This window comes from Myxocyprinus asiaticus, chromosome 14, assembly GCF_019703515.2.
Source record: "Myxocyprinus asiaticus isolate MX2 ecotype Aquarium Trade chromosome 14, UBuf_Myxa_2, whole genome shotgun sequence".
Classification (NCBI taxonomy): Eukaryota; Metazoa; Chordata; class Actinopteri; order Cypriniformes; family Catostomidae; genus Myxocyprinus; species Myxocyprinus asiaticus.
Genome location: NC_059357.1, coordinates 36,047,790 through 36,068,246, shown reverse-complemented (window position 1 = coordinate 36,068,246; position 20,457 = coordinate 36,047,790). Strand labels below are relative to the sequence as shown.

The 20,457-nt window shown below is 41.4% G+C and overlaps 1 protein-coding gene across 3 annotated transcripts in view; it reads left to right on the top strand.

Moving 5' to 3' along the window:
* Positions 1-20,457, top strand: part of LOC127451216 (uncharacterized) — a 29,591-nt gene that overhangs the window by 8,205 nt on the left and 929 nt on the right. For 2 of the 3 annotated variants that reach the window (XM_051715730.1, XM_051715729.1), the window contains 3 exons: positions 16,783-16,924; positions 17,030-17,340; positions 17,435-17,473. In XM_051715730.1, coding sequence (XP_051571690.1) covers positions 16,783-16,924; positions 17,030-17,340; positions 17,435-17,473 — 492 coding nt within the window. The remainder of the gene's footprint in view (positions 1-16,782; positions 16,925-17,029; positions 17,341-17,434; positions 17,474-20,457) is intronic. The other variant, XM_051715731.1, reaches the window with a different exon arrangement.

Below are 20,457 nucleotides of genomic sequence, written 5' to 3'. Positions count from 1 at the left end.
CCAGAAATGTAAAAAAAAAAAAAAGAAAAAAAAAAGAAAATTACACTTTACAATTATGTTCCATTTATTAACATTAGTTAACATGAACAATACTTTTACAGCATTTATTGTTAATCTTGGTTATTGTTAATTTCATCATATAGTAATAAATTTTTTAAATCAAAAGTTGTATATGTTAACATTAGGTAATGCACTATGAACTAACTTGAACTTTGTCAGGGTTTGTGTAGTGATGAGGCGAGAGAGAAGATCCAGATGCAGCTCTTATAATGATAGACAAATAGAAGATACAACTCAGTGATGAAGGTAAACAAACTCCACAGCAGTATGCTGGCTTACAAAGCTCTACATACAAACAAGAACCGACATGGGAGCAAAGAACAACATGGGATAACAAGGAGATGAGGAAACCTGGGATACAATTAGTGCAAAGAACAGGAGGACAGACATAAGAGGAAGATACAAAAAGGAGAGTCTTTTGAAAATAAGTGTCCTTGGGGAAAACATAAGAATAATGTGATGTGACAAACTTACAATGAACAATTGTATTTTTTTTAACTAACATTAACAAAGAATAATAAAAGCCTTAAAAAAAAAATATATTGTTCATTGTTAGTTCATGATCCCTAATGCATTAACGAATGTTAAGGAATGGAAGCATATTGTAAAGTGTTACCAATAAAACAAAGAAAATGAGAGAAAGAAAGGGAGAAAAGTTATTTGTATCATTTGATATATTTTGTTATAGGCCTGCTATAGTTATCTAACATTAGTGTTGGGTAGATTACTACCCAAAATTTAATCTGGTACTGATTACAAATTACATGACTTAAATTGTAATCAGTAACTTAATTTTTTAGATTACATATATAAAAGATCTATAATCATAATCTACTTTTTAGATTACTTATTGCATATTGTGATAAATCTAACCATTCATTTTAAATGTATTAAAGGGCCAGTTCCCCCAAAAATGAAAATGTTCTCATCATTTACTCACCCTCATGCCATCCCAGATGTGTACGACTTTCTTTCTTCTGCTGAACACAAACAGATTTTTTGGAAGAATTTCTCAGCTCTGTAGGTCCATACAATGCAAGTGAATGGTGACCAGAACTTTGAAGCTCAAAAATGCACATAAAGGCATCATAAAAGTAATCCATAAGACTCCAGTGGTTACATCCATGTCTTCAGAAGCAATATGATAGGTGTGGGTGAGAAGCAGGTTAATATTTAAGTCCTTTTTTTACCATTAATCTCCACTTTCACATTCTTCTTTTATTTTTGTTGATTCACAATCTTCGTGCATATCGCCCCATACTCAGAATGAGCTTTATTGCCAAGTATGTTTACACATACAAGGAATTTGTCTTGGTGACAGAAGCTTCGAGTGCACAAACAATACAACAACAAGACAGAGATAATAAAAAAATTGAATAAAGTGAATAGAAAATATAAGTATATATAGAAATACACAATAAGACAAAAAAAAAAAAACAAAAAAAAAACATATATATATATATATATATATATATATATATATATATATATATATATATATATATATATATATATATATATATATATACGTGTGTACAAACACAAGTCTGTTATATACAGATAGTGCAAGGGAATGTAATGGCAGAAGAGGTAGGATATGTTGGATAAATATAAATACTGAGCAAGAAGGAGGATGTATATTCAAAAAGGACTTACATATTTGTCTCTTTCTCACACACACTTATAATATTGTTTCTGAAGATATGGATTAAACCACTGGAGTTATTTGGATTACTTTTATGCTGCCTTTATGTGCTTTTTGGAGCTTGAAAGTTCTGATCACCATTCACTTGCATTGTATGGACCAACAGAGCTGAAATATTCTTCTAAAAATCTTTGTTTGTGTTCAGCAGAAGAAAGTCATACACATCTGGGATGGCATGAGGGTGAGTAAATGATGAGAGAATTTTATTTTTATGTAAACTTCCTTTTAAGTAACAATTAACACTCCTTTCATTATACATTTGTAAACATAAAATCAAACTGCAATTTGTGAGACACTGAGAAAAACAAAGGTGCTTAAATGGTCATTAAAAAATGAACATGTTACCCAAGATGGAAGACAATGATAACATACATGTATTTTTAATGTCAAGAGAATTGTTCTTACTTAGGAATATTAGGAATATTTTTTATCTGGCTTTGAAATCAATAATGACAGCATAAATAAATGTGTAGCTTGAATTATTGTTGAAGCATTTACATGAATTACTCTGATTATGTGGTCTGATTATAACTTGATCTGTAAAGTAAATCATTCTATTGAGTAGGGACTAGTTTTTTTAAGGATATAGTTTAATCATCCTGTAACATTCTTTTAAGATGTGGTTGACAGTCTCAAAAACAAGATGATCTGCACTCCTTTTTCTCAATTACTTTATATTTTATATATATCTTACAGTACAGGAGAACACAGATGTTTCGGCCTCACGGCCTTCTTCAGTATGTCATTTTGTTATACAGCTGCACATTAATACAATCATATAAGCTGTAAACATACAATCCATTTTATAACAGTATATGAGCCACAATATAATCATGAACACATCATGAACACATATTATAAAAAATAAATGGCAATCTGACCCATCAAGCAACAAATGCCGTTCATAAATCAATATCACCACCTATAGTAAAGTGAGATATAAAGAAATTGAGAAAAAAGATGTGCGGATCATCTTGTTTCTGAGACTGTTAAAAATGTTGTGGATCTACGCACCCTGAACAGGTAGAGCACAGTGATTCCATTTCTTTGATTGAAGATGTGGTTAACAGCCATAATTGTTCAAATTGAAAATGTACACAGTTTTTGACCTAAATGGATAACATGCTGTGTGGTTTTCTAAAATATGCTGTTATAAAAGTTGAAAAACGAACCTTGAAATCAACTCTAGGGGCCCTTAATTAAAAAAGTTAGTTTTTTGACACTGATTGATTCTTACATTGAATTCCACTGACATGCACAGACAGAGGCGCAAAAAACATCTATGCAAGGTAATGCATAGGGGCGCCATGCAAAGGGGGGCGCCAGCGGCTCACTAAAGGTGACAGATACATGGGGCAAAATATTTAGTTCGGAAATGTGTAGTTGCGCCCCTGTGCACAGAACGGGGGCAGCAGGGGCAAATCTAAAGGTGCCTTTTGGTCATCCAGAAAAAAGGAAGAATTTTTAATAATTAAATTAAAATAGTTACATAAAATAAAAATCTTGTCATACTCTCACAATAACAGTAATAATGTGTTATTATAAGGTTTCTTTGTAAATCGCCGGCGTATTAAAGACAAATAAGCGGAGGTGACTTTAAGAACACGCTACAGCAGATCGGGGGCGGAATCCAATTGCACGTGATCTCCCCATGCCGTAACCATAGGTGTGTTCAACTTGAACTGCATCTCGATTTACCGATCGGCGAGATTTGCCATTTGCAGTCAGGGGAGGAGTTGAAAAGAGAGCAGAGAACACACTTGTGCTTCTCATCGTCTGTAGAACCCACACCAGTCACCGAAGATCACACGATGTTTGCAGACGAAATGTGATTAAGATAGACAGATGCTTGAATTTTACACAAAATAGTCAGAAACATTATTCATATGAAATGTTCATGTGCTGCCTGTTGGGTGTATAAGAAGAAAGTACAATAAAAGCCTGTATTATTTTAATACCAATAAAGGAATCAGTAATTGTAAGCATTTTAAATGTTTTAATGATGTGAAACACGTGTAACTGTTGTCACGTTGTGAGTCTGGCCAATCGTGAATATGCTGTGTCGTCATCAGAGCTTGTGCAGCTCCTCTGGAGCAACTGCAGCGGCTGCACCTGCAGGAAATTGGTGTCAAGGGGAGCTGCCAATAACCCTTTGTCAAATCCAATTTCGAATAAAATCGAGCAGTACCTAAACGATCGAGCAACTCATCAACGCGGGGCATTGGGTATGCATAAAATTTAGACACCGCGTTGACTTTCCTATAATCCACACAAAACCGTACAGACCCGTCGCTCATAGGCACTAAAACAGCTGGGCTGGACCAATCGCTGTGGGATTCCTCTATTACCCCCATATCAAGCATCGCATCCAATTCTTCCCGAACTATTTATTTTGTGTTCGGGCAAGCGATAGGGATGGCTACGTACCACCACTTCTGGTTCGGTCTCGATGTGGTGCTGGATGAGGTTCATACGACCCGGTAGAGGGCAGAACACGTCTGCAAATTCTTGTTGCAACTTGGCAACCCCTGCGAGCTGATACAGTGAGAGGTGGTCTCCGCAAGTGACCAGGGTGCTATGATTTGGTTTTATATTCACCTCCGGACCGAGCCCCATCCTCTCCGGAACTACCGTAGCCAACGTCACAGGGTCCACCTCCCTCCACAATTTCAGGAGGTTGAGGTGATATATTTGACATGCGCCCCCTCTATCGGTTCGCTTTACCTCATAATTGAGATCACCCACTCGCTGTGTGACCTCAAAGGGTCCTTGCCACTTGGCAAGTAATTTGGAGCTCGATGTGGGTAGTAATACAAGTACCTTATCTCCCAGTGTGAATTCCCACAGCCGAGCACCCCTGTTATACAGTCGGCTCTGTCGTTCTTGAGCTTGGAGCAAATTCTCCTGTGTTAGTTGTCCCAAGGTGTGGAGTTTTGCTCTAAGATCAAGAACATACTGAATTTCATTCTTGCTATCTGAAGGTCCCTCCTCCCAAGCTTCGTGGATGACGTCAAGCACCCCGCACGGGTGCCGCCCATACAGCAGCTCGAACGGGGAAAAGCCAGTGGAGGCTTGCGGGACCTCTTGTACTGCAAATAACAGGGGGTCGAGCCATTTATCCCAATTCCTAGCATCCTCATGCACACACTTACGAATCATGTTCTTAAGGGTTTTATTAAAACGCTCCACCAGGCCGTATGTCTGTGGGTGGTAGACACTGGTGCGTATCGCCTTAATGCCCAATAATTCATAAAGCTTGTGTAGTGCCCATGACATAAAAGTTGTGCCCTGGTCGGTGAGAATTTCTTTCGGAATCCCCACCCGGGAGATTATCTTGAAGAGTGCCTCCGCCACACTGCGTGCTGAGATGCTGCGCAAAGGCACTGCTTCCGGATATCGCGTTGCATAATCCACTAGGACTAATACAAAGCGATGTCCGTGTGCTGAACGCTCTAATGGCCCGATGAGGTCCATGCCAATTCTCTCAAAGGGGACCTCGATCAATGGAAGGGGGCACAATGGCACTTTTGGGGTGGCCGGTGGATTCACCAGCTGACATTCACGGCACGCCGCACACCACCTGCAGACATTGCCGCCAATGCCCGGCCAATAAAAACGGGCTATTAAGCGGTTCAGTGTCTTCCTTTATCCTAGGTGTCCCACCATCGGATTACAGTGAGCCGCCTGGAATAGGATTTCCATGGTATTAAGAGCTGGGTTGTATCTTCTTTTGTTTGAGTGTCCTGCGTCACTCCAAACAACCGCTCATTTAATCGTAAAATAGGGATATGAGTGCGACACTCGACCGGAGTTTTTGACCATCAGTTACTCTCACTTGGTCGAAGGCATGCTTGAGGGTCTTGTCTCGTGACTGCTCCAGAGGGAAATCCCCTTCGGGAAATCCCCTGAGGATGGGAGGGGCAGCAGCCTCTTGCCCCCCCCACGTCATCTTGACGTGGAGCTGACGAAGACGGCCCTGGCTCTGCCTCCCCTGCCAGAGCATCGCACACTTCACATCTCCACACTTCCGTGCAGGACCCACCCATGCATATTCCCTTTAATATGTTTCCTAATTCAGGCTAATTAGTCCCCAAAATCAGCGGATGGGTGAGGCGGGAACTAACCGCGGCCTCCACTCTATGTTTTGTTCCCCGAAATTTAATCACCAGGGTATTTGTGAATATCCCCTTGCACACACCTCACCCTCACCATTTTAGCGGTGCCCAATGCCTCGCGTTGAACCAAGGATTGGTGGACTGTGGTTTGATTACAACCTGTGTCCACCAATGCTTGGTGAGTACCCCCCTTGATTCTTACCGGTATCCAGTACACTCCAGCTCGGTCGGGAGCAGCCTGCGGGGTGTTGGGGATCCGGACCACCGTCCCCTGCTCCATCACCGGGCATTGATCCTGGAAGTGCCCCTAACCCTAATCCTAACCCTGCAACCCCAGCAGACCGGTCCAGATGCCACGGCCGCACCTGGGTCGGTGGGCACTTCCACCCGAGGGGGAGAGTGACGGGGCACTGTAGAGATAGGGGCGGTGTCCACCTCCTTAGGGGAGAAACTGGGCTTGGTGGTGGAGCTCTCCGCCTCCGCGGGGCAGGAACCGGCTCTGGGGAGAGAGCAGAGTGAGAGGGATGGGGGGAAAACACAGAGGGAGCTGGTAGAGAAGGTGAGAGAGAGGAGGGCTCTTATGCCCTCGGGTACACCACCAAGTGGTCCTCCGCAAGCTGGACGGTTTGCGGAGGATTATAATCGCTGGAGTGGAAACAAATGCTGGAGTGGAAACAAACAATAAAGCTTAACGTGCTAACATATCACAACGTAACACTTCAAAATAAGAGTCCTTGAAGAAAATGAGGGAGACCGACTGTGACAGGACTACTTTTATGATATTTTTATAATAATTTCTCTTTGGACCTTGACAGCAGTGGTCAATGATTTTCTATGTAAAAGAGTGGCACTATGATTCTTGAAGAAAAGATTATGTAAAGATTCTACTGGGAGGAAAAAACAATGAGGGACAATTTGAGGGCAGTAAATAATTTTGTGTGTTTTTTATTTTATTTTTGTTAGCCAGCTGACACAGTCATGTCATTTTACAGATACATCAATGATAAAAAGAAATTCAAATTATATTCATCTTTTCTTTGAGACAGCACAAAAAGAAAGATGACTGAAACAGGCAAATTGCTAGCAATGCAGACACAGTGTTTGTCCTGATCCAGTCCCTGCCCTGTTGCCACCTCCCAGGCCTCCTGATCCATTCACTGCCCTGAAGCCGCCCCCCCAGGCCTCCGGATCCATTCCCAGCCCTGAAGCCGCCCCCCAGGCCCCTGGATCCTCCTGATCATCCTCCTTGGATCCTTCATCTTCTGCGTCATCATACCCTCCTCATCCATCATTGGGCGCCAGGAATCGCCCTTTAAAGGAGAGGGGGGTAATGTCACAGTCTGTCTCCCTTGTTTTCTTCAAGGACTCTTATTTTGAAGTGTTATGTTGTGATATGTTAGCATGTTAAGCTTTATTGTTTGATTCCACTCCAGCGTTTGTTTCCACTCCAGCGACTATAATTAAAGGATTTAAAGATTCTACTCCTGCGTCTACTCTCTTCATCTTCCACTCCTAGACACCAATGTTACAAGTCCATACAACTAGTGGTCGACCGATATATTGCAGAGGCCGATAAATCGGCCAGTATTCTGACTTTTTTAATTATCGCATTGGCCGTTACATTTTCCTGTTTGGCCGATTTATTTCTTGAGGGTGCCGAGAATCGCCTGCTTGGATCAGGATGATCAAAAGTTCCTCTGATTCACAAATCATGATGGTCAGTGGTCACAAACCAAGCAGGTGATCCAGGCTGTTTAAACCGTCAGGAGACTGCTGCTCGCGCTGGATCCGCACAAGTGCGTGAGTGCAACTAAAGTTTTTCTAGCAAGTCAGTCCACTGTCGGCCATGTTTGGAATGTTCTCAAGAGGCTATTTCCAGTCATGAAAGAGCAGCTCCTATCTACTTGAATGGAGAAAGACCGAAATTTCCAAAACGGTTGGTCAAGATTATGATCAAAGGACATATTTCAAATCAGCAGTCAAATCTGACTACACTGGTATCATAAATTGTGCTTCTTTACATCAGATTATGCTAAACAAAACAAACAAATTCTCAGCTTTTATAGCTAATGCACATGTGCATTCTTGAGTTGATTGACAGGCGATGTCTGTATCTAAAAGGTGATTGACTCTTTTACCTGTAAGGCGGGACTTCCATTTCTACATCCGTTGACCGTTCTAATTTCTCCCATTCATTTTAATAGAAGTGGCCCATCTCTGCTAAGTAGTCTCTGGTGCAACTTCAAAGTAAAAGCGCTTCACGTGTGCTATAAGCAGGGTTGGGGAGTAACGGAACGCATGTAAAGGGAATATGTATTTAAAATACAAAATATTAGTAACTGTATTGCACTACAGTTACAATTTAAATCATTGGTAATTAGAATACAGTTACATTCAAAAAGTATTTTGATTACTGAAGAGATTACTTTGCATTTTATTGTCATTTGTTTCATTTAATATTTAGTCCTTTCAGATGGAAAACATTTATACATATAAATGATGCGATCCAAAGTGCATTTGAACAGCGGTGAAACACTTTCTTATGATGTGTTACATTCATACGAACAGACAGAGAAGTAAGTTTGAAGTAAGTTTGGAGCAGAAGAAATAGAAATAAACCTTGTGTAAATTGTCAGCGTTACACTTGTAGCAAAGACGCCGGGGCAGTAATGTTAAGATCCATATGCAATTTAATACATTTATAAACAGTACATCAAAGTAGCAAATCAAAGGGTAAAGAAAAAGCAGGCAAGGGTTCGGTACACAAGAAGATCAGTCTGAGCGGAGGGTTATGGGAAATGTAGTTCGTGAAGGAAGGGATTGTACTCTGGAGATGGCGACCTCTGGTGGCGTTCAGGAGAGAGATAGCAGGCACTGCCGGTGTAACAGAGCCCCCCCCCGCCCATAAGAGCAGCTCCTGACGCGAGGAGGTTGTCTGCATCGGGGTCTACCAGGACATCTGGGAGCGGGACAATTAGGGAAATCTTGGTGGAATTCAGAGATGAGAGCAGGCTCCAGAATATCCTCAGAGCTCATCCAGGAATGCTCCTCAGGTCCGTAGCCCTCCCAGTCAACCAAGTATTGGAGAGTCCAACCCCGGCATTGAGAATCCAGGAGCTTGTGTACCCGAAAGGCCTCCTCTCCATCAATGAGGAATGGAAGGGGTCTCTGGGGGTCTTGAGAGCCCTCCTCTCTCGGAGGCGCCATGGGTTTGAGCAAGGAAACATGAAAGGTGGGGGAAACACGGTAATTAGCAGATAGCTGAAGCTTGAAGGACACAGGACTGATTTGATGAAGGATTTTGAAAGGACCAACATACCTGGGACTTAATTTCTTGCACGGGAGCCGAAGACGAAGATCTTGGGTGGATAGCCAAACCCACTGCCCTGGAGCATAGTTGGGACCAGACTGCCAATGGAGATTGGCCTGCTCCCTCTGTCAGTGAGTAGCATGTTGTAAGTGGATGTGAGCTTGATCCCAGATAGCCTCACTGTGCTGCATCCAGTCGTCGACTGCAGGTACATCGGACGGCTCCCCAGACCAGGGAAAGAAAGGGGGTTGAAAACCTAAGATGCACTTGAAAGGAGTGGTTCCGGTGGCAAGTTTGAATGGGGAGCTTTGAGCATATTCGGCCCAGGGAAGGAAACGGCTCCAGTCATGCTGATTCAATTAAATTCAAATTCAGGAATTTACCTAGGTCCTGATTTTGGCGTTCAGCTTGTCCATTGGGTTGAGGGTGATATCCAGAGGTTAGACTCACGTTGACGTTGAGCAATTTGAAGAATGCAGACCAGACTCGGGAGGTGAACTGGGGACCATGGTCAGAGACAATGTCTTCTGGTAGGCCATAGAAATGGAAGACATACTGGAACAGCTTCTCAGCACATTCCATAGACAAGGGGAGCATGGGCAGAGGGATGAATCTACAGGCCTTAGAGAAGCGGTCCACCACGGTTAAGATGGTAGTGAAACCCTGAGAGTTGGGTAGATCCGTGACAAAATCCACAGCGATACGGGACCAAGGACGACGAGGGGTAGGCAGAGGTTGAAGGAGACCAGACGGGAGCTGTCGAACAGACTTAGAGGTGGCACACACAATGCAGTTCTTAACATAGTCCGCGACCTCAGTCACTAGGTTCTCCCACCAAAACCAGTTTTGTACTAATCTGCAAGTAGCTTGTGCGCCTGGATGTCCGGGGCAAACCGAGTCATGAACTCACTGAAGAACTCTGTTGCGTAAGGATCTGGGAACAAAGATCTTATCAGGATGGCAGTCAGTGGGAGTGGGTTCTTGGTTCTGAGCTTGGGTGATGTCTGCCATAATGTCCCATTGTACGGGAGTGACAATGAGGGTTGGTGATCAAAGTCACAGGGTTGTTGCAAGTAGTGGACCATAAATGCGGGACAGGGCATCGGCTTTGGTATTCTTGGAGCCAGGTTGAAAGGTTATGGTGAAATCAAATCTGGAGAAGAATAGAGACCATCGAGGTTGATGAGGATTTAGATGCTTAACAGACTGGATGTATTCCAAGTTGTGATGATCCGTGATCACCAGGAAAGGATGACGAGCTCCCTCTAACCAATGTCTTCATTCCTCAAAAGCCACTTTCATGGCCTACAATTCACGGTTGCCGACATCGTAATTTCTTTCAGCAGCTGATAACTTGCGTGAGTAGAAGGCACAGGGATGGAGTTTGGTGGGAGATCCTTGTCATTGAGAGAGCACTGCACCAACTCCTGAACTAGAGGCATCCACTTCCATAACGAAGGGTCGGGTGGGGTCTGGATGATGGAGAATGGGGCAGTCGTAAAGCGTCGTTTGAGGTCATCGAAGGCTTGATGACAGAAGGTGTCCAGATTAGTTTCAGAGCTTTTCCTCGCAGCAACGAGGTGAGTGGAGCAGCCACCGAGCTGAAACCTCAATGAAATGTCTGTAGAAATTGGCAAACCCAACGAAGCGCTGTAATTCCTTGACAGACACAGGTAGTGGCCACTGCAGCATGGCTTGCACCTTAGAAGAGTCCATGGTGACCCCCTCGGGGGAGATAACATACCCCAGGAAAGAGATGGTAGATTGGTGAAACTCACATTTCTTCATTTTGGCATACAGTTGATGTTGAACGAGGCAGTTGAGCACCATTCTGATGTGTTGAACATGTTCATCAAGGGAAGAAGAGTATATCAGGATGTCATTGAGGTAGACAATAACCCATTTGCCAATAAGATGTCATTTACATAGGCTTGAAAGACAGATGGACTGTTGGAAAGTCCGAAAGGCATCACCTGGTATTCGTAGTGGCTAGTGTGTGTAGAAAAGGCAGTCTTCCATTCATCCCCATCCCGAATGCAGATTAAATTGTAGGCGTTACGAAGATCCAGTTTGGAGAAGATTTTGGTGCATCGTAACTGCTCTAATGCTGCTGGTACCAGAGGGAGAGGATAGCGATGTTTGATGGTGACTGTGTTCAGGTCTCAGTAGTCAATGCATGGACGAAGGCCCCCGTCCTTCTTTCCTATGAAGAAGAAACCAGCTGAAGCAGGAGAAGTGGATGATCGAATGAACCCTCTTTCTAGGGACTCCGATATGTACTCCTCCATAGCTTTAGTTTCAGGTGCAGATAAGGGGTATATTCGTCTGTGTGGAGGATAGGTGTCTGGCAGAAGGTCAATGGCACAGTCACAGGAACGGTCAGGAGGAAGTTGTGTAGCCTTTGATTTGCTGAATGCCTCCTGGAGATCTGAATAATAATGTGGCAGGATCTACATCTCCTTCTCAGTGAGGATAGTCGTGGTGCTTACAGGATGGAGAGAGATGGGTTCAGGAAGTTTTAGGCAAGACTGGAAACAGGAAGCACTCCAACGAGTGATTTTTCCATCTCTCCACAAGATCTCAGGGTTGTGAAGTCTCAGCCATGGCAGGCCAAGAACAATCGGGTTCTTAGGAAAGTGAGTGACTAGGAATTGAATCTCCTCATGATGAAGGAGTCCAACTTGAAGACGAATGGGTCGAGTGATCTGTTGAATCTTGCCAGATCCCAGAGGTTGTCTGTCTAACGCTGATACATGTAAAGGAGGGACACAGGGGACAAAAGACAGATTCAGATTCATGGCGAGACCCAGGTCAATAAAGTTACCTGCAGCCCCTGAATCTAAAATGGCAGATACATGATGTTCATTATCTAGCACATGCAAAGTAACCACCGCGTCCCCCTTCCTAGAGTAGTGCAGGCAGCCAGTAAATGTCCCTACTGTCCGCAGTAGATACATAATCTCTCCCAGAGACGGCGTCTTCATTCTTCTGAGAGGAGAGAAAAGAAAGACCCACTTGCATGGGCTCGTGATAACTGGTTGCAACGAATTCAGAGTGAAGTGTCTGTAGTGAGCTGACTGGATGACGGGCTTTGATCAAGTTATCCAGGCGAATGGCTAATTTGATGAATTCATCAAGAGATCTCCCCTCATCATGACATGCTAGTTCAGCTTGAAGATCAGGATTTAACCCCTCACGGAACAACAGTTTCAAAGTGTCCTCCACCCACACTGTTTGCACTGCTAGCGTGCGAAAGGATAAAGAGAATTCAGCAGCAGACCTCTGCCCTTGTTTTAAACACAATAGAAGTTCTCCCGGGTCCTTACCACCCTCAGAGTGTAAAAACCTCTCGTAAACGAGCTAGGAAGTGAGACAAAGAGCATCTTAAAATGTGCTCACGACTCCATACTGCAGTAGCCCAGTCTAGTGCCTTTCCTGACAGCAGTGATACAATAAAGGAAACACGAGCTTCATCATTGGGATACATTTGAGGTAGTTGAGATAGAAAAAGCTCACATTGCAAGAGAAATCCTCGACACTTACTGGGTGATCTGTCAAACTTCTCAGGAACCGAGAGTCGAGGATTAACAACAGCTGTAGAGTGCGTTGTGCTGCTGGTAGATTGACTTGTGGAAATCCCCAACGGAGATACTTGCGGTTCTGGCTGCACGGATTTAAAGAGTCCTTCCGTGATAGAGGTGAGCTTGCACAGCTGCTGATGGTGACTGGTAAGCATTGCTGCTTGCACTGTTACAGGCTCGTGTAACTGTTGGAAGGCTGCTGGATCTAAGTTGGGTGAAGTCTTCTGTAGCGAAGATGCTGGGGCAGTAATGTTAAGATCCATATGCAGTTTAATAAAAGTATAAACAGTACAACAAAGTAGCAAACCTGTTCGGAATACAGGAAAGGCAAACCAAGTAAATCTGAGAGACAGAGGGGTAATCCAGTAAACAGGCAAAAGGTCCAAAAACACACAAGCAGGCTGGGAAATACGATGAACAGGCAGGAGTCAAAACACAGGGAAAACAGTAATGGTAAATAACGCTCAGAATTTCAGACTAGGTAGAACAAGACTTCGCACTGAATGCGTGTAAACAGGGAACTTAAATAGACGGAGATAATGTGGAACAGGTGGATGAGTAATCAGTCTGAGCAGAGGGTTAGTACTCTGGAGATGGCGACCTCTGGCAGCGTTCAGGAGAGATAGCAGGCGCTGCCGGTGTAACAAAGCTAAGATAAAATGCTATTTCTAGCCATTTTACATGCACGTTACCAGACACGATCATATTTTTTTTATCAAGAAAATTCACGTTAGATCATAATTTCTTTTTTTCTAGTAAGATCTTTGCTATTGGGGCAAAAATCGTATTCTTGATAATAATTTTTGTATTGTTTTCCTGTAAAAAATATCAAAAAATCCTTAAAAAAAGATCCGTTTGATTATCTTGTTTTAGAAACAACACTGCACAAGATATTTAGGTTTTTCAGATAATGTATTTTTAACATGTGTATTTTGTCTTACTGTACTGGCAGAGTTTTTATAGTCAAAACAAGTGAAAAAATCTACCAGTGCTGAAGAAGTAATCCAAAGTATTTAGAATAGGTTACTGATTTTGAGTAATCTAACGGAAAAAACGTTACAAATTACATTTTACAGCATGTATTGGGTAATCTATAGTGGAATACATTTCAAAAGTAACCCTCCCAACCCTGGCTATAAGTAAATATTTATTCAGTGTACTGTATGTACAGTTGGTTTGATTCTGTATTTTTTTGAGTAAATGCGATTGCTAAAGTGGACATACCATCTATGGTTGCTGGACTACTGTGTGTGCTGTTATGTCCTTCTTCCTAATATATTAACAATTTCTTCATGTGCAAATAAGTTACTAAAATTTGATTACTAAACAGAAATCAGAAGAAACTGCTATCTACCATTTAAAATACAATATTTTTTTTTTTAGACAAAGTTTTGTGTGAAATTGAGTAAATATAGTGCTAAATAAGAGGTTTAAAAAAAGAAAAAAGAAAAATTGTGTTTATGTTATTTATTATATTAAATTGTGTGATATACCGGCATTGTATCGGCCTATTGGCCACCCTGCTCTCTGGATATCAGCATCGGCCATTAAAAAACCCATATTGGTCAACCACTATGTACAACCCATAGCTGCTGTATGTCTCCAGAAGGCTTGGTATATAGTGCACTGTTCTGAAGTCTTTATACTGAACCTTTAATAACACTTTATAGTATTTGTCCTTTTTGAAGCTGTCAAGCTCACTATAAACTGTTATTCTATGGAATAGAGCTGCTTAAAATTTATATTCTTATGTTTCAAGTAAAAGTAACAGCATATGGGTTTTGAACACCATAAGGGTGAGTAAATGAGTGAGTAAAAGTACATATTTAGGTGAACTACTCTTTTAACTGGTGGCTCATTTTGAGCACAAACCTGTCAAGGACTTACTCAAAATAATAATAAAAAAAAAAAGAAGACTTAGGAGATGCTGTACAAAATTCAGAATTAATTAAAATCTGGCCATATCTGATTATTGTTATTAATTATAATGGGAGCGGTCATGTCAGTTTCAGTGACATAAATTAAATTAATCTTTTATTAAATATTGACATAAACTGAAGGAGCTGTCAGGTTCAGCCAAAGCCAGTTTGGTTTTGTTGAAACTAATAAGCCATTAGACTAATCACTTTCAGAAAAATACCATTAGGCTACCGCAGTACCGCAGCTCCCTAAACACATATTACACAGTCTGCGTGGGGCACCAGCTCTCTAGGGGGGCACCAGAAACTCCACCGGCTGTCCTTACTCACATGTTATACGTTATTCAAGGACCCTGTAGCATTCATGGAACACAGTCGATCGCCCTCATCACGCCTTCTTACCGTGCACCACATTGCCAGGGTAATGCCATGATACTGAATGATCGATCATGTTCATATTTCATGAGACTGTCATGGTACTCCAAGGTACTTTAAAAAATACCATGGTTTTACTATGACACATGTCATAAACATGGGGTTATCACATACCATGTCTGAAAATAAATAAATAAACATGTATTACCATGGTGCTTTTTGTGAGAAATATAACAGAATAGGCTATTATTTGTGATAAAGGAAAAATGGAAAAAAATTATGTACAGTGTGTATATACACTATATTGCCAAAAGTATTCGCTCACCTGCCTTTAGACGCATATGAACTTAAGTGACATCCCATTCTTAATCCATAGGGTTTAATATGACGTCGGCCCACCCTTTGCAGCTATAACAGCTTCAACTATTCTGGGAAGGCTTTCCACAAGGTTTAGGAGTGTGTTTATGGGAATTTTTGACCATTCTTCCAGAAGCGCATTTGTGAGGTCAGACACTGATGTTGGACAAGAAGGCCTGGCTCACAGTCTTCGCTCAAATTCATCCCAAAGGTGCTCTATTGGGTTGAGGTCAGGACTCTCTGCAGGCCAGTCAAGTTCTTCCACACCAAACTCGCTCATCCATGTCTTTATGGACCTTGCTTTGTGCACTGGTGCGCAGTCATGTTGGAACAGGAAGGGGCCATCCCCAAACTGTTCCCACAAAGTTGGGAGCATGGAATTGTCCAAAATCTCTTGGTATGCTGAAGCATTCAGAGTTCCTTTCACTGGAACTAAGGGGCCAAGCCCAGCTCCTGAAAAACAACCCCACACCATAATCCCCCCTCCACCAAACTTCACAGTTGGCACAATGCAGTCAGACAAGTACCGTTCTCCTGGCAACCGCCAAACCCAGACTCGTCCATCAGATTGCCAGATGAAGAAGCATGATTCGTCACTCCAGAGAACGCGTCTCCACTGCTCTAGAGTCCAGTGGCGGCGTGCTTTACACCACTGCATCCGACGCTTTGCATTGCACTTGGTGATGTATGGCTTGGATGCAGCTGCTCGGCCATGGAAACCCATTCCATGAAGCTCTCTACGCACTGTTCTTGAGCTAATCTGAAGGCCACATGAACTTTGGAGGTCTGTAGCGATTGACTCTGCAGGAAGTTGGCGACCTCTGCACACTATGCGCCTCAGCATCCGCTGACCCCGCTCTGTCATTTTACGTGGCCTACCACTTCGTGGCTGAGTTGCTGTCATTCCCAATCGCTTCCACTTTGTTATAATACCACTGACAGTTGACTGTGGAATATTTAGTAGCGACTGGACTTGTTGCACAGATGGCATCCTATCACAGTACCACGCTGGAATTCACTGAGCTCCTGAGAGCGGCCCATTCTTTCACAAATGTTTGTAGAAGCAGTCTGCATGCCTAGGTGCTTCATTTTATATACCTGTGGCCATGGAAGTGATTGGAACACCTGAATTCAATTATTTGGATGGGTGAGCGAATACTTTTGGCGATATAGTGTATATATATATATATATATAAAAGAAAATGTTTAAATACTCAAAAAGCAAAGAAATTAGTTAAGTACTTATAATTATTACTCATTCAAAATAAAAATAAAAATCAGTGCCCTTTTTTATCCTTCCTCCCCTGTCCCTGCTAAGGTCTGTGCACGTCACTGTTGAATTCTTTTCCCCTTGAATCAGGTAAAAAACTCTGCTGATCAGGATCAGTTATTTTCCCTGGTGCATCATGTACAGCGAGGGCGAATGGATGACCAGCGTTGCCCGTTTGAACCCAGCAAAAAGACTTATTCCTCTCCAAAGAGCCCAAACACTAGACCCACAGGTAACTGAGATTCAGTTACAAGAGTTTGTTGATAACATACAGACCATTAAAAACTGTATGACTGTAATCCCAACCTTTCACACTGTATTAACTTGTCACATACAGTTGACGACCCAGACCAGTTTTTCAAGCTTGTAGCCAACTCTCAAAGCCGACAACTGGATGACCAGCGTGTGTCACTCAGCTCATTGCCAGGTTTCCAGCCTTCCAGCTTTGGGACTATGGGGAAGAAAAATAAAACATCAGCCCCGCAGATCGTCTTGACCCCCGCATCACCTGCAGTGCCCAAAAAGACTTGTTCCAGACCGGCTTCTCCCACCCTGACAGAACCACCTCTCAGACCTCCCCCCAGATCAGCCTCATTCAGCCCAGTGTCGGATAGGGAGAGATTACTGTATGATGACACGCCCACGCAGGTGAGGTATTGGAAACTCTTGTTCAGCATGCATCTATTTCTGCTTTTGGATGGACAGAGCTGATATTAATCGTAAGCACATTCTTGTTTTACAGATAACGTTTCAAATTTCCATGTCCTTTTCCCAACAGCAGGTAGGTGAATTGAAGATTCGTTTGCAAACATACACTTAATACAGTAGTGAATACATCTTAAGCTCTATTGACAGGATCTGTGGCATGTTGTCGATTACCACAGAAAATAATTTTGACATCCCTCAGTTTGTAAAAACCAAGAAACAACACTTGAACATTAATGCGCTTACAATTAAGTTTTATGGGACAAATGTAGAGCACCATGAATAAACATTTAAAATATGAAACTTTCACACTGTTCAGAAAGTATAACCATAACATTACACATGTTAGTATGAGACTGGTGTGATATAATTGCTTACCAGTTAGTGTAATACGATCTTTCAACTCATGTTATGATCATGTAAAGCCTTTAAACCTGGTAATTTTTGCATGAGATCTTTGCAAGGTTACCAAGAAGGGACATGACCCACTATATTTAGACAATATCAAATAATAAACATTTTTACTGAATAATTCATTTAAAAGCTTTAACTTTAAAATACAAACTTTACATTTCTGCTCTTAAAACCTCCAGTACACTTGCCTCATAGACTTCTATTGTAAATGTCTTACTGTACACACATGTTTCCTTTGTTTTAAGAAACAAAATCATTGTCTTTGGTAAATTACAGCAGCCACATATACTGCTGACATATTTTAAAGCTGAAGTATGTAGTTTCTGCGACACTAGCGCAATTTAAATTGTAATCATAAACATAATATTTCACAATACAGTATTAGGCACTTTAGGCAGATTTTTTAAGTACCAATAAATAGTCCTTTCTTGAAACATCAGTAGAACATATACAGTATACATTTATAAATGTATATTCAAGTGCTTCTTAAAGGGACAGTTCACCCAAAAATGTAAATTCTCTCATCATTTACTTACCCTTATGCCACCCCAAATGTGTATGACTTTCTTTGTTCTGCAGAACACAAACAGAGATTTTTAGAAGAATATCTCAGCTCTGTAGGTCCATACAATGCAAGTGAATGGTGGACAAAACTTTGAAGCTCCAAAAAGCACATAAAGGCAGCATAAAAGTAATCCATTAGACTGCAATGGTTTAATCCATGTCTTCTGAAGAGATCTAATCGATATATTGGATGAGAACAGAACAAAATATAACCTTTTTCACTATAAATCTTGACAGAAGTCTCCTTGTCTATCATGATTTCAAGCTCGATTACACTTCCTAGCACCATCTAGCGTGCACGCATGCAGGGCTGGAAGTGGGGGGGACGGAGTTCCCAAGGTGAATTTTGTGGGGGAACGGCGTTCCCATTCAAACTGGCTACATTTGTTAAGGGAATTATAGCCTATGAAATCTTTGCGGTTCCGCACATAAATGCGTGGGATATTCTGCGTCTGTGGTTGCACAGTGTTGACCATCGTGAGTGGCCACAAGACATTCACGCAACAGATCAACAGATGCACACAGGAATCCATGGGCGACCAATCCACATATGCACGCAACAGATCCATACATGCTCAATTTACCAATCCACGCACCAGAAAAATGCACAAATATATGGGCTTCTTTGCTCAGAATACCATCCACAAGTACATAAGTGTATGTGTAATTTAATGCACAAATAAATGCTGAGCCGTTTGTATTGGTATTCTTCTTCGAGAATGTCTGTTCTGCAATCTTGACAATGACATACACACACACGCAATGCTGGAGGCGTGGTTTAGCGGGGCTGACAGCAAATGTCTACTCATTAAAATGAAGGGAAATATCCAGTAGATTTGGCTATTATTATTTTTTTAAGAACAAAAAAGATAAAAAAAAGAAGAAAACTATGTGTTCAGAATGTTTAGTTTTGACCGAGAATTTTCATTTCTCAAGTGTAATATGGTTATAGATTACAGAGATATAATCTGTATAATCTGAAATAAGTGTTTTATTTGTTATTGATAATAAAAAATTTTTTTTATCCATGATGGCAAAGCCCCATTTTCAGCTGCCATTACTCCAGTCTACTAAGAAAATAATGTCACATGTTCACTTAAGAAATCATTTAATATGTTACTAAAATAACATTTATTTTTGTTAGAACGGTTAAAATGGTTGTGCTACTTAATGAAGTGTGGAAATTGCAATATAGTGTCTTTTTCCAGCTGAGCTGTTGCATTTTTTTAGTTAATGTTCAATAAGGTTACTTTACACTTGCAAGTCAAATTTCAATTTTAAAAATATTTTTCTCTTCAAATTCATCAATCTGTTCTTTTGAGAAATGAAGGCTATTCCATGCACTTCTGTTTTGAAAGAATAAAACAAATTCGGGGCAGAGGGAGAAGTGGACAAGTACATCAGAGTTTCTAATTTGAGAAACAGACACCTCACAGGTCCTAAATTAGCAGCTTAATGAACAGTATATGCTGAACACTTGCATTACTGCAAGTAGAGGATCCTTGGATGAACAGAGAGTTTGAAGAATACATCATTTATTTTAAAAGAAATAGTAAATTGTAACATTATGCATTACTGTAATTTTTCAGTTATTTTCAATCAATTTAATGCATCATTGGTAAACAAGCCAACAGTACCCCCCTAGTGAATCTCCGCCATTTCCACCTGTGCGCATGCATCAAGCACTAAGAAGTGTAATCATGCTTAAAATCATGATCTTGCCTAGAGACTGCAATTACAAGATTTATAGAGAAAAAAGAGCTACATTTTGGTCTGTTCTCACCCAAAATCAATGAGATTGCATCCAAAGACATTGATTTAACCACTGGACTCATTATGGATTACTTTTATACTGCCTTTATATGCTTTTTGGAGCTTCAAAGTTCTGGTCACCATTCACTTGCATTGTATGGACCTACAGAGCTGAAATATTCTTCTACAAATCTTTGTTTGTGTTCTGCAGAAGAAAGAAAGTCATCCACATCTGGGATAGCATGAGGGTGAGTAAATGATGAAAGAATTTTCATTTTTGGGCGAACTATCCCTTTAAGATTGGACCTTAAGTTTGGTTACTAACATTTA